This window comes from Neurospora hispaniola (assembly GCF_033458365.1).
Source record: "Neurospora hispaniola strain FGSC 10403 chromosome Unknown B0T23scaffold_3, whole genome shotgun sequence".
In the NCBI taxonomy this organism is placed as follows: Eukaryota; Fungi; Ascomycota; class Sordariomycetes; order Sordariales; family Sordariaceae; genus Neurospora; species Neurospora hispaniola.
Genome location: NW_026944408.1, coordinates 398,662 through 413,137, shown reverse-complemented (window position 1 = coordinate 413,137; position 14,476 = coordinate 398,662). Strand labels below are relative to the sequence as shown.

Here is a 14,476-nt window from a genome sequence, read left to right as displayed (position 1 = left end):
TGCACCACCACAAACAAACAAACCCACGACGCTACAGGTACATGGAGTAACTGTGTAACACACCACCACAATCCGGGGGGAACCAACCGGCGGCATCACGTCCGGCCACACACCTGCAGATGCGAGACAAGTGAAGACGACATGTAACGCGTCCCGTAATTTCCGCCCAATGAGGGCCGCTTGGTACCCAAACTTTCAGCCAGATTGACCCAAACGGGGAGCCAAACAGGAACCCAGCCCACCCATCCCACCCACACACCACTACGGCACCGCAGCGAGACACAGGAAGCAGGTAAGCAGGCAGGCAGGCCGCCTGAGGACAGCCGTCTTGGCTATGGATGGGCATGATGGTGGCTCGGGGGGCATGAGGCAGACATGGCGGATTCCAGGCAGTTTCCATTTTGCCTTGTTGCTCCATTCATCTTTCGTTGGCCTCCACTGACATTTGGTGTGCTGACAATCTTGTATGTCCCGACGACGACTCATAGGCGGAACAACACACAAGGCAGTCATTCCATGCTCTGCCATCATCGTTCGTTCGTTCGCTAGCTTGGCTGGGCTGTTGAATGGCTCGGCGCTAGTCGGGGTGTCGGGTGCCTGACGCTTGACGCTGCTGCATTGCTTCGTGGTGTGGCATCTACAGAGTACTCGCATCTACACTACCACTACTACCTCTACCCTGCCCTGCCTTGCCCTGCCTTGCCCTGCCCTGTGTCGTTGCAGCCACTCATCATCCCTACAGAACGTCCACTCCCAACTCTCTGCGGCTTCGTCGAGGGTTTGCGACGCTGGTCGAACTTTCTGTCTTTTTCGCATACACTTACTTTCTCCGCATGTCATCATCACTCCGTCGCTGTTACCAAAGGATTGTTTCGACTTTTTGCAGCCCTGACGAGTATTTTACAACAGTCGTTCTCGCGTCGCGCCAACACAGCCGGACACGCTGCGCACCTTGACGGCTCCCGCTACGCTACAGACAGATACAGGGAGCTTGTGCGCTACTACACCAATCGCCAACGGCCAACAGCCCACTTACTTGCCGTCACTAGCGATCACCCGGCAACCGTTAACCGGGGTATTCCAGCAACAACAACAACAACAACAACAGCTTGTCAGGCTCGTCGGGCTTCTGTCCGACGACATACCTCTACTTTGTTTTTTTTTTTTTTTTTTTTTTTTTTTTTCCTTTTTTTTTCACCATGAGGAGATCGGAGCGCCCTCGTCGTATCGACGATACACATCGGTACAAATCCTACCACGGCGGCGCCGGCGACCACGACTTCCCACCAGGCCCAGCCACTGCCCCGCTCGGTTCGCCAAGGGAAACCCGAAGCCACGTCGGCCGACTCGAGAGAGACCGCGGCGACCTAGACCGAGACCGCGAACAACGTCCGAAACCACGTCTTGTCGGGTCATCTTCGACTATTTCCTCCCATTACCCTTCTTCTTCTTCTTCTTCCCGTCGGCGGCAGGACAGCAATTTCGAGCATGTTCCCAGACATGCGCGCACGCGATCGCTTTCGGTGCCCAGGTCCTTCTCCCCGCCGCCCTCCGATGACGAAACATCCGCGCAGGACTCGGACGAGGAGAGGCGCAGGCTGAAAGCCAGACATACGCTCAAGACCAAGACGCGAGAACATTATCCCTCTGGATCCCACCACCGGCCGTCGCTTCAGTACTACAACGATCGGGCGAGCTTGTCAGGCTCGCGACTCGCAGGATGGCCGAATGCCAGTTCAAGACCACCGTCAAGGTCACCTGATCCGGTTCGGCCCAAGAGAATGGACAGAGAACTTTTGAGGGATCTGTTTGATCGTGCTTCGTTTCACCAGCTCGGCGATGAGCGGGACTCGTTGTTTTCTACGCCTTCGGAGCCCAACTTAAGGGCGAGACTCAATATGGGCGTGGATCCGGGATTGGGGAGCCCGAGAAAACCTAGTGCGCTTTCTAGGAGCGGCACAGGGACGTTTGAGTATGAAGGGAGACAAGGAGGGTTGGGTCTAAGGAAGCCGGGTACCTCTTCCAGGGCTCCCAGTGTTGCGCCTTCGTAAGTGACTGCCGGGCAACTCCCACGGACAACATCTAACCAAAACAGATACTGTCACGCTGCCCCAGAAAACCCCCAGTACGCCCAAGTCCGCGTCCTCATCCTCACTTGGGCCTTCCACGATCTCAAGGTCAGCGACAGCGACGCACACCCGTACATGTTTGGCCCCGGCAGCGAGTTCGTTTCCCTTGAAGAAGAGACGCGACGACTCCGAGATACCTTTGAATCCTATGGGTATACAGTAGACGACTGGTTGATTCCCATGCGCGATCCACTAAAAGCTGTCTTGACGAAACTGGCGCAATTCAGCAAATGGGCGAACGACGAGACGCTGTTGATTGTGTATTACCATGGACACGGAAGCTTGGACGAGAGGCGCGAGTTGGTCTTCAGCAGCCACGAACATCCGACCGATGCGCAATGGGCGCAAACCGCTGCGGCCGAACTTTACGCTGCGATCTTGAGCCAGGATGCTTGTACGCATCTGGGAAAGCCCACGACGCCGTATCATGAGTTGATGAAGAAGTAGTACGTCACCCTTAATTCTTCTATCGACTGTGTCCGCTGCTAACACCCCCAGTGAGCGCTACCGCCCAATCTCCAAAGTCAAATGGTCCGACATCCGCTCCGCCATTCTCGGCATCAACTCCGACCTGCTACTCATCCTCGACTGTTGCGCCGCCGGCGGCGCCAATCTCGACATGGAACACTCCGACGCCACCGACACGTACCACAACACCGATCCCTCCAGCAGCAAGATATACACCAAACACCTCTTTGCCGCTTGCGGTTTCGAGTCCAGCACCAGTGACGACATGACCAGCGCCATGTGCGACGTTCTCGACGAATGGCCTGCAGGACCCGACGACGCTGGGTTGCAAGACTTGGTTACAACCGGACATTTAGGAGGAGCAGGAGGAGGAGCAGGAGGGGGATACACAGGCAAATGGCTCACCACTCGGAAACTCCACCAAATCGTCGAATCCAAACTCCAGCGCAACGCAGGCATGACGGCCGTAGGTCTCCGAAGCGCCAGCCAGCCGATTTTCAAGCAGTTACTTCCTGTTGACTTGCCGGAGCGGTACATCACTTTACCGAATCTGCAGGGAAGACAGCGAAGTCGGAACCAGAGCAGGGGACGCAACAGGCATAGTCATAGCCAGGTTGCACCGAGTGCCGCAGACGTCGATCCCACGGTTGGCAGCACAATGAACGGCGGGACGGAGTACGGAATTGATGCCGAAATACCTGCACATGCTCATGCCCATGCACATGCACATGCGCATGCGCATACACATCCAGGAAGCGCAACGCAAGTAGGGTTAGGCACAGCGAGGAGTCGAAGTAGGTTTTCGGCACGGGACTTGAGTCTAGGGAGGATATCAAGTCGGGCGGAGAGGGATCGGGAGAGTGGATTGCGGGAAAGAGATGGGAGTGTAAGGGATAGTGGAAGGGAGAGGGATCGCGAGAGGGATAGGGAGAGGGATAGTAGGGAGGATGAGGGGTGGGATGTGGTTAGTATGCGAGAGGGGTTGAGGGAACGGGATGGGAGTGTGAGGGAGAGTGGGAGGGAGAGGGAGAGGGAGAGGGACAGAGATCGTGAGAGGGAGAGGGAGAGGGAGAGGGAAATGGGGAGGGAAAGGGGTAGGGGGAGGGAGTGGTAGTGATGAGATGAGATGGGGATGGATCGAATTTGGTGTTGGTCATGATGTTATGAAGGCGGGGTTTGAAACAATACGAAACATGGTGATGACGGGTGATATGGATTTCTGAGAACAGGTTAGGGCGGGTTAGGTCGGTAACGATATAAAGCGATTGGGTTTCCTTGTTAGGAAGGGTTTTGGATATCACTGCAATTAGGGACCGTGGGAGTTTCGGGATTTCTCGTTAAGCTATTTCTCGTTAAGCTATTTCTTGGATTGATCTTTTGCTCGTGTTTACTGTGGAAAGAGCTGTTGATTGTGTTGGTAAACTGGCCTCTTTGATTCTTTTTTCTTTCCTTCCTTCATTCCTTTCTTTGCTTATCTAGTCCCTTTAAATCTCGAGACTCGAAGTACAGCAAGTACAGCAAGTACAGCAAGTACAGCAAGTACAGCAAGTATAGCAAGTATAGACCTACAAATATTCTCCTTCCCTTCCCTTCTCTTCCCACATATCAGAACCATCGACCGCACCAGGTACCTCGCGGCATAATGCAAGAAGAAGAATAAAAAAAAAGAGGAAAACGAAAAAAATAGAAGGTATCAAACTCCCTCGGTAAGGATCGAACTTACAGCCTCCAGATTAACAGTCTGACGCGCTAGCCAATTGCGCCACGAGGGATGTTTTGATTGATGAAGCAAGTTTTTGTTGTTGTTGCTGGTGTTGGAGGAGGGAGGTTGGATGAGGGATTTATCAAGTTGCTATCGCGATGAAGTGCAGCTGTGAAGTGTGTGGTGGAGGAGTGGTGGGTAAGGTAGTGGAGGGCAGGTCTTGGCGGTGTGGATCGCCGATTTGCAACGCGGTACATAGAGAGAGGTACCTACCTACACTCGCCAACTAAGGTACTACCTAGTTCCAATAAGAGATATTGACATTTTATCGGCCTCTGTACGATGTAAAGGGTTTATTGCTCAATGTAAGCAACTTGTAAGGGTCTGCTATTATATATAAGGACGGTTTGCGAGAGAATGCGCTATTGGTGTTAGTGTACACTAGCTAGAGAGGAATTCTTAATAGCCCGTACTGTAATCCGCCCGCCCCCTACCGGTACGCTAAGTACGCTAGGCACGCTGGGCACGCTGGCAGGATGGAGGCCTGTAGTTCTTTATCTTTTAACACTTGTATCCAGATCTTTTAGTTTGTCCTTTCTCCTTTCGTACTAGCTTATTAGGTATATATTAATTCTTTATTAATATAGTTTATAACTTTACAGAATAGGATGTGGGTTTTGTTGTTTACGCTGCGTAGAAGAAAGCGTTGTATAAAATTCAATAGGATATTATATGGAAAGTATAGATTGTACGAATATAATTGCAATTTGAATTTAAATATTAAAATACTTATTTTAAAAAGGAAGGTATATGTTAAATATGGGTTAAAAGGAACAAGTAGATTATTATATAATATTAAGTTTGTATTTAATTTGTAAAATAGGGTTAATAATTAATATTTTATAATAAACTATAAGCGATATAAATATTAATATCTTCTTATATAAAGAGGTAATAAATATTTAATTATTTCTAATTAGTTCTATACTTAATTATTATATAACCGGAAATTTCCTTTTCTATTATCGTTATACTATTAGAAATAATGATTATTCTTATATTTAATAGTTATAATATACTAAAAATTATATTTGAAGTTCGTATATTTAGAAAGTATTATAAAAATAAAATTATAAATTTATAATATTACTAAATTTAGGGTTTATACTATTAATTTATAAAATTATATATAACAAACGGCAGTCTAATCTACCTAAGTAGGATAGCTGAAGGTAAAGAACTATTAGTGCTATTTGGTAAAGCTAAAGGGTTTACAACTAGTATATTCGTAATACTAGTTTTAGTAATAGTAATCTGTTGACTACTGTCGAACTATATAATAATCTAAATTCTCCAATCGTTCCTTTATACTTCTATACTTATCCTAAACTTCCCTATTCTACTACCTACAATAGTATTGCTTACTTGCGATTGTCTGCTCACCGTAGTCTCAATCGCTCAACTACCTCCGATAGCCTATACGTCTCTTCGGACCTATAGGGCTAAATGGTTGTAATATCCGGCCTACCACCCTTACCTACCTATTAATTCGGACATTATACTATTTGGCCCTATAGGTTCAAAACGACTATACTATAGGGTAGCGGGGAAGTAGATAGGGGCTAACGAAGGTTGAATGTCTGTTATAAGAAACTAGCTTATTGTAAGCGCCTACTTACTATAAGCTCTTACTTACTAGTAAACACTTGTATTCTATAAGCCTGTATATACTTATATGCCTTTTCTAAATCCTAAGGGTTATATTAGTTATTCTAAGTAGGATTGTCGGGTCCCGAGGCCCTAAGCGACCCTTGTATCGCTTAAATTCGTAATATTATATTATTTAATTTATTAAATTTACTATAGCGGAAAAATATAGCTGGCATCTAGCGCAGATTGGGGGTTCTATATTAGAGTTTTGGTCTGTACTAGATCTTATAATTAGGCTAGACAGTCTCGTCTGGTCTAGACGATTGAGGAGAGCATTTGATTGGCTGAGAGGCCTTCTCCCTTTTCCCTCCTAAAGCAATACGCTAAGTATTCAGCTTTTAGTAATTATTTATAGCGAAGCCTATTAAATACACGGACCCTATTATAAAATCCCCTAACTACAATCGTTAAGTCAGTTATACAGCGATCGTTTACAATAGTCACCCTCGAACGCACGGACTACTTCAATTCCAATACTAATAGTAGCCGCCAATATCAGCGGTTAATTATAACAATATACGCTAATTTAAAACCGTTACTACCCAACTCGCGCAATTAAAACTATTATAAAATTACAACACATATATATAATACTCTATACAATTGTACTATACAATACAAAAACAAAGATAACGAAATGCAAAATATATAATAAATAGAATATAAAAGAATTAGATAATCTATTATTTTTCATTCGTACTATAGAAGTAAAATATCGGAATCGGATCTTATTACTAATATTAAAATATATATAATCCCTATTAAACCCTAATAATCTTAGTAATAATAATTATAATAAATATAATAGTAATAAATAGTAAATATTCTACCGGAATAATAATCGGCTTAAATATAATTAGTATAGTAGAAAGTAATACGCTTTTAGTAGAAATCGATAAGATTGATTAATTCGTCGGCAATTAAATTATTAAAATCGAAGATATTATAATAATAATAATTAGACCGAGTATTATAATTACCCCTCTTGCTACTCCCTTACGATATTTCCCGGCCGCCTCTAGTATAGCCGGTAGGTATATTAGTAAATAGGCTATTAATAGGAGTACCGGTACGAAATTGGGACTATATATTTATATAGTTCGGGTTAGGAGTAGTAAATACCTACTAGCAAGCCCTATTTTTAAGTAAACTACAGGTAAATGCAGTCCTTTTAAGTATAAATACTAGTACTAGGGTAGATTCCTAATTAACTTATCAAATTTTTAATACAATAATTTCTATAGTAAAAGAAGGCCTAAGTTGAAACTGTCTCTATAGAATATTTATAGTTACAGGTATATTAATAACTAGTATAAGTAAGGGAATAGGTAATAGTTTAACTAGGCTTTAATATAAATTTAGCCGGTACTTAAAGTATTTAAATAACAATATAGCTTTATTCGGCGACGAATCGGGTATAGGAGATAGGCAGTACGATTATACAAGGGTAGCCTCTTCTTTCTTCCTAATCTCCTCAACTTAACAAGCAGCCTCTTCTTTCTTCCTAGCCTCCTCAGCTTAACAAGCAGCACGGGCAGCGTCGTCCTTCTTCCTAGCCTCCTCAACTTAACGAGCAGCACGGGCAGCGTTGTCCTTCTTCCTGGCCTCTTTTGCTTAACGACGACGACGATGCTCCTCGGCCGCCTTCTTTATTTTCTCCTTATCCTCTGCTATCTTTTACGCGGCCGCGGCATTACAACGCTCGGCATTACAACGCTCCTGCTCTTTCTTTTCCACTGCCTCTTTTTCATCGAAAAACGACGCCTTGATTCTACGATATACATAATCGATATACCCAATCTTTACTTCCCATATCTAAAGGTCAGCATTAATAAAATTGTCGGTTAAATCCTTTTAAACTTTCAATTTACTAATAAATCTTTCGGGTATATTACTAACTTGGAAATTATAGAACAATTCGAAGTATAGAATTTTATACTTCTCTTAGGCCGTAAGTAGGGGCAGCGGAGTAGGGACCTTATATAAACAATAAAAATATCGGAGGATATTATCGTTTCGAATAACCTAATCGATATTGTAATTATCGTATTGAGAATCAATATAATTATCTAATTAAATACGAATATTATAAGTAAAGTTACGCTATAATAACTCGAACTCTTATATAGCCTCTTAATACTTCTATATCTCAACATTTATTTTAGACAATAGAAACGAACCGATTAGGGCGGGCGACGTAGGTCTAAGCAACGTAGGAGGTTTGGGCGATATTAATCTAAGCGATACAACCTCTAACTCGGATTCGAATTCAAACTCGGAATTTAAAAACTTAATAATAATAAATCTCAACCCTAGCTTAGCCAATAAAATCTTACAATCAATAAACTACATAATATTAGAAGTAAAAATAGACTAATCGTTTCCATTAGCTTTAACTTATTAAAATATCAATTCATTAATTTTATCTTCTTCCTTTAAATTCTTTACAAAAAATTGCCTAACTTCCATCAACTTCTATTGTAGTATATTATACTATTTTTAATCGTCTTCGGTCTTAACGTATAAGATTATTAATTTTCATAATTCTTTAAAGAATTCTAAAATATTCTTTCCCCGTATTATCCAATCAATAGAAACTTAATTTTATTCATTAATAAAATTAATTATATTTTATAATTATACGTATCAATTATATTCGAATAGGAATTTCTTAGTAGCATTAATATCTACTACAACTTTATTAAAAATAGTTCGATCTTCTAAGGTTTTTGCCAACGGGATATAAATACGCGGGAGCTTATTGGCAATAGGTTTATTAGCGATAGGCTTATCGGTAACAGGCTTGTTGGTAACGGGCTTTTTAGTAATAGGCTTGTTGGTGACGGGCTTGTCGGCGATAGACTTATCAGCGATTGGCTTATTAGTAATAGGCTTATCAACGATAAGTTTATTGGCAATAGGAAGTTCGGTAGCCGGGGTCGCCTTTAACTTATATAATCCAAAGCTGGGAGGAAATACTAGAATTTCTTTAATTAGTTTAACAGGGATAGATTCAATATTAGGGGTAGGGGTGGGAGCAGGAGCAGTCTTAAACTTCGGTAACAGGAATATAGGAGGGGGAATTAATATAATCATTATTAATTTAGCCGGTAGAAGTTCTATTATCTTTCCGGGCGGCGGGGGCTTAAATAGAGTATTCTTTAAATATTATATATAACGCTTCAACTTTATAAAGAAATTATTAAAATTGCAGAACGTATCTCGAAGTACCTCAATATATTTAAATAGTATAGTCTTTTATAGCCTCATTTTAGGATTTATTATTTACTCATTTAATTAAACTATAATTATACTATGCTAATCCTTTAATATAACTAATAAATACAATAATATTTCTAATAATCGCTTTTTCCCGGACAATAGCAGAGGGTCCGGAATCGGCAACCTAAAGCGTACTCACTTAGGTAATTATAATTAGGATTCGTCCTATTAAATAAATATCTCATCCTCTAATTCGTAGAAAGGGTCTAGGATATCGATACTTCTAATCTTATCGTTATCTAATATTGTATAAATATTATCCTCGATGGTATTCGTTATAATTTCTAAATATATACTACTTCCTAAAAGTATTATATTTAATAAATTATTAATTGATAAAGAAGATGCCTCGGGTAATAGGGAGTACAATATACTATATTACTTCTAAAATATAGTAGGATTAAATTAAGCCTCAATAATTAATATTAAGAAAAATATATTTTCGCGCTAAATAAATATATTCAATTCGATTTTGCGAAAGTCGGAGTGAATAAATAGATTTTCGAATATAAACGAAGCCTTTATACGAAGATCCTTCAATTTCAACCAATTTAATAATTTATATACGAATTTAATATCGCCACAGTTATATTTAATTATATTCCTCTATTCAAATATGTAAATTTGGATTACCCCTCGCAATATTTTCATATATACTTTTTTAAGGAAGAAGAATCGAAGGGAATTTTGATTTATAAAATTCTATTCCTAGTTTAGATAGGGTATAATAAAAGAGAATAGGTAAGAAAATAACGATTCGTTTAACCTAGTATATACTTACTTCTTAGTATATTTAACGTTGTAATTATAGAAATATCCATCCTTGTTAAGGTCGGTATAATTAATATAAAATTGAAAATCTATTTTAAAATCCCTAACCTAATTAATAACTATTTTATAGAATCGGTTCTACAATATTTCTTATTTATATATACCAAATTATTCTATTATATAAATATATAAACTAAAAAAAGTTTCGTTTATTATCGGAATATTAAGAAAGATAGTATAAGTAACGTATATAAATAATATATTCGAGTAAAATATAAAGAAAATCTTTTAATTAAAAGGATCGATTCGATTTTTTATTTTATTTAATTTATTATTTAATAGACTAATTAAAGCGGGCTTCTACTTAATATTCGTTATACAAAAATCGAGATTTACAATTTTGAGGAAGCTAGATCGTTTAAGTAAGTGAAATACGCTAGAATAGACTTCTTAGAGTTTATTATATAATAAATATATTAGTACTAAGTATAGGCGGGAATAATATTAGACATTTAAAAAGTTAAAATATACTTAATAATATACTTCTCTTTACTACTGTATAGAATTGAACTAGATACGGTAGGCTTACGCTACGTTAATTCAACCGGAGTGCGGGGTAATAATTGTCTATATCGTTTTAATATTCTTCCGCTAGACGTAATGCTAGGGGCAAAGGCACTACCTTTAGTAGACGATTGGTTAATTAATATAAATACGGGAGTCTTATATATCGTATTGGATAGTTGCGGTTATTAAACTCTAAGCGATTACGAAGCACCGGGTATTTAAATATATTACAATAATAAGTTAATTACTAAGATAGTTCGTATTAAATAGCACTATATTAAATAAATTAGTAACTTACCTCGATAGTCGCGCTCTCTTAGTATTTATATTTATTAGCTATACTACTTTTAGTACGTAATAGAGGCGGGGGGATACCTTCGTCGTTATTTATTATAATAGCGAAGATTGTAGTATTTAATAATCCAATTATTATTATTATTATTGCTAGCAAATACTTCTAGAAATAGAGGAAGTAAAAATAGGAATTTTAATTTTATAAAATTAGTAAATTTTATTACGGAAGTAGATACGGTTTGTATATTCCTCAAGTAAATACTATTTAGGTTAGTAAATAGTATTTAAAAGCACCGGTAATTAATAAATAGTACGTATAGATTCTACTACCTTAGATTGTGTTTTATTTCGTTTTATTGTATTTATTTTACCGGCTTACTGATATATAAGTGAATAGTAAATATAAATAAGTAACGTAGGTCTACTATTAGCATAGACCGATTATTTAAATTATTTTAATAATTTAATAAAATTAGGAATATCTAATTGCTTATAAATACCAATCGAAATCAATCTATATTACTATTGCATCGACCTAAAATAGGGAAATAGGGAGATCTCCTAAAGTACAAGCCTCGCCTGCCGGATAGGAAATATTACTATAGCCTAAACTTAAAGGAAATTTAAAATTTACTTAAGTAATAGAATAACAATTAAAATTAAGAAATTTAGGAAGCCGACGAATAATAATATAATTAGGATATTATAATAACTAACCCTATATCCTCTCCTCCGAATTATTATAGTAATATTAATTCTATAATTAAGGAGCCAATCGAAGAGGGTGACGACGAAATGTAAAATATTAAATAGATCGGTAAATTAAGTATATTATTATTATTAGTAAGCGATTAAAAGTAGGAGATAGAATTAAAATTTAATAATAACAACGATAGTAAATTCGGGTCTCCCCCCTTATATAATATAAAATAGAAGTATATTAATTAATTTCTAACTTTTATTAATATCGATAAACTCCGAGTCGGCGACCTCGAGGATGCTATAGTATAGGTAATATAATCTAGTATATTACTTAATGATATGTTAAGCGTTGAAGATTACGAAGATATTGTTATTGTAGTAGAGTTTGAACCTTTCAATAAAATTAATGCGCTTCGGCTGGAAGAAGAAAAAGAAGAAGGTCCTAATTTTGGACGTTTATACGATAAGGACGATATATCGATTTTTATACTATTGCGATAGAATAAGTCCGTTTAAATAATTGTGTTTGAAATAGCGTTGGCGATATTCATTAATTTAACTAGGCTTAATTAAAAGAATTAGGAGGTTCTATGGGAGGCCCTATTTCTATTACGCGATGAAGTTAGTAATATCCCTGAATTAATAAGGTTATTACTACTATAAAAATTAATACTTTTAAACCGAATACGAAATTGATTATTAATAATATATATATGGGAGGCCGATATTTTATTGAATATTATAAAACTACCGACCTTATTAGCTAACATTAAAAATAATAAGTGCCGAAAAATCGAAATATTTTATATACGAAAAGAATTAAAGAAGGTTATTAATATAATAAAAAAGATAGAAAATTATATTAAATAATATAATAAAATTGTAGAAGAGTTTTAAGAATTAATGTTGGCCGTAGATTATATAAAGGCGAGATTGGAAAAGTTGAAAGTGAATTCGATAATAAAGTTAATTCGGTTAGGTATAGAATTATAATTAGTAGATAGTAATACGGGTCTATTACCGGTTGTTACTACCCCTCTTACATTCTTCGACCTACTTATATTATTTAAAAATATCGCAGCTTCCAATCTTAGTAGGCGAATTTATTTTAGCTTAGGTTATTTCATAAACAATCCCTACGAATTCTTCGAGTCCAACGCCTAGTTATTATCGGTACGTATAATATTTAAATAATATACGTATATTATATTAGATAATAGTATAAAAGGTCCGGTTATTTTTCTATACGATTGGATTTACTACCGTTATACTAAAATATTAAACCGTTATCTATTAGTATATAATAACGTACTAGACGAGTCTATTTATATTAAAGCGTATATTAATTATATATATACTGTTAGATTTAACTATTAAATAAAGAAAATATATACCTTAGACTATAACTAACTCTATTTATATATTTAGGAAGCCTATAAATACGGAGCTATTATATTTATTAATAGTATTATACCCAAATAAAAAATTAAAGAACTTATTTTAACTAACAAATTTATATATATCCCCGAAATAAAGGTGTATGTACATGTCGTTATAAAAGTGTATACGGATTATTCGTTTAACGAAGATTATTGGGATCCCGGCCTAATAAGCAAATTGTGATTAAATGTAAAATAAAAATAATAATAAGTACTATTTCCTAAATACGACTAGTTAATACGAAGCCTATAGGATTAGAATATATATTTCTATATAGTCCGGCGAATAATAATAGGAATAAATCGAAATATTATACCTATATACTATATATACCCCCCTCGGGCTAAATTAGAATTTAATTAATTTTCTCGCGAAGTATTCGAATATAAATAGGACTAAATACGCGAAGGACGTTTCCCGGTAATATTATTCCCTTATATTAATTTTATTAATAGATTTAGCGTATTCTATAATTCCTATTATATATTAATAAATTATTATTTTACCCTAGTAGGCTTATTAATAGAGGAGTGTATAAAACCCGGCAATGTCTTTCCCCTACTATTTAGACCTTATAGTTCTAATTTCGGCGATATTACTAAAGTATTAATAATAATAATATATTTAAATAAAATGATGATTATAAATTTACCTAGAAAAATTATCGGCTTTAAAAGTAATAAAGTTGGGCTATATATATTTCCTATTTACTATACTAGTAATATACTATAGTAAGTCGAGAATTTAGGATTCAAAAGTCTACGCGGTACTAAATTCTATTAATATTATTTTACTTTTTTTAGTATTAGTAAACCTACTCAAAATACCCCTAGTAATCCGGACACATAGATCAATTTTAATATTATTAATAATAGTCGTTATTATCTACAAATTATAGAAATACAACAATTTATAGTATTATTGAAAAACGTTAGTAATATTAACCGATATAGCACCCAATAGGGAATATTCAACCCTTTTCCTACACTAATTCAATTATTACCAACACTCGATATTATAATAAGCCGCCCTCTTAATACTGCCTATTTAGAGTTTAACGGCATTATATATATAGCCCACCTACTATTCTACTAAATTCTATTAACCCTAACAGTAAGAGTATAATATATTATTTAATTACAAGCATAGCCATTCCTACTAGGCTAGTAACGTCTATAATCGCTATACAAATATCTTAAGAGTTATAAAATAAGTAATTATCGTAGATAGTTAATTATTATTCCTACGTTACTATTATATTAATTAAAAAAAGACTATCTTATTTAGAGGTTCTATATACGAATAGAAATAAAAACCGGTAAAAATCCAATAAATTTAGTAATTAAAATATTAGCTAAACTAACTAAGAGTACTACTTTATTAATAGGTATTAAAGTTTTAAAATATAACT

General features: G+C 36.9%; 2 protein-coding genes and 1 non-coding gene across 3 annotated transcripts; 2 read left to right on the top strand and 1 right to left on the bottom strand.

The window, feature by feature from the left end:
* Nucleotides 1-1,173: 1,173 nt before the first annotated feature.
* B0T23DRAFT_354961 (uncharacterized protein) lies at nucleotides 1,174-3,711 on the top strand (the record flags this gene model as incomplete). The annotated part of the gene is made up of 3 exons (XM_062836145.1): nucleotides 1,174-2,047; nucleotides 2,096-2,575; nucleotides 2,628-3,711. The coding sequence occupies exons 1-3, from the start codon at nucleotides 1,200-1,202 to the stop codon at nucleotides 3,709-3,711; spliced, it is 2,412 nt and encodes an 803-aa protein (XP_062693619.1). The 5' UTR covers nucleotides 1,174-1,199.
* Nucleotides 3,712-4,295: 584 nt separating this feature from the next.
* B0T23DRAFT_t121 lies at nucleotides 4,296-4,369 on the bottom strand. The gene has a single exon. It is a non-coding gene; the product is annotated as a tRNA-Asn (tRNA).
* Nucleotides 4,370-13,485: 9,116 nt separating this feature from the next.
* Nucleotides 13,486-13,731, top strand: B0T23DRAFT_293096 (uncharacterized protein; the record flags this gene model as incomplete). The annotated part of the gene is made up of 1 exon (XM_062834277.1): nucleotides 13,486-13,731. A coding segment is annotated over one exon (246 nt), but the record flags the coding sequence as incomplete, so codon positions are not given.
* Between the last annotated feature and the right edge of the window lie 745 nt (nucleotides 13,732-14,476).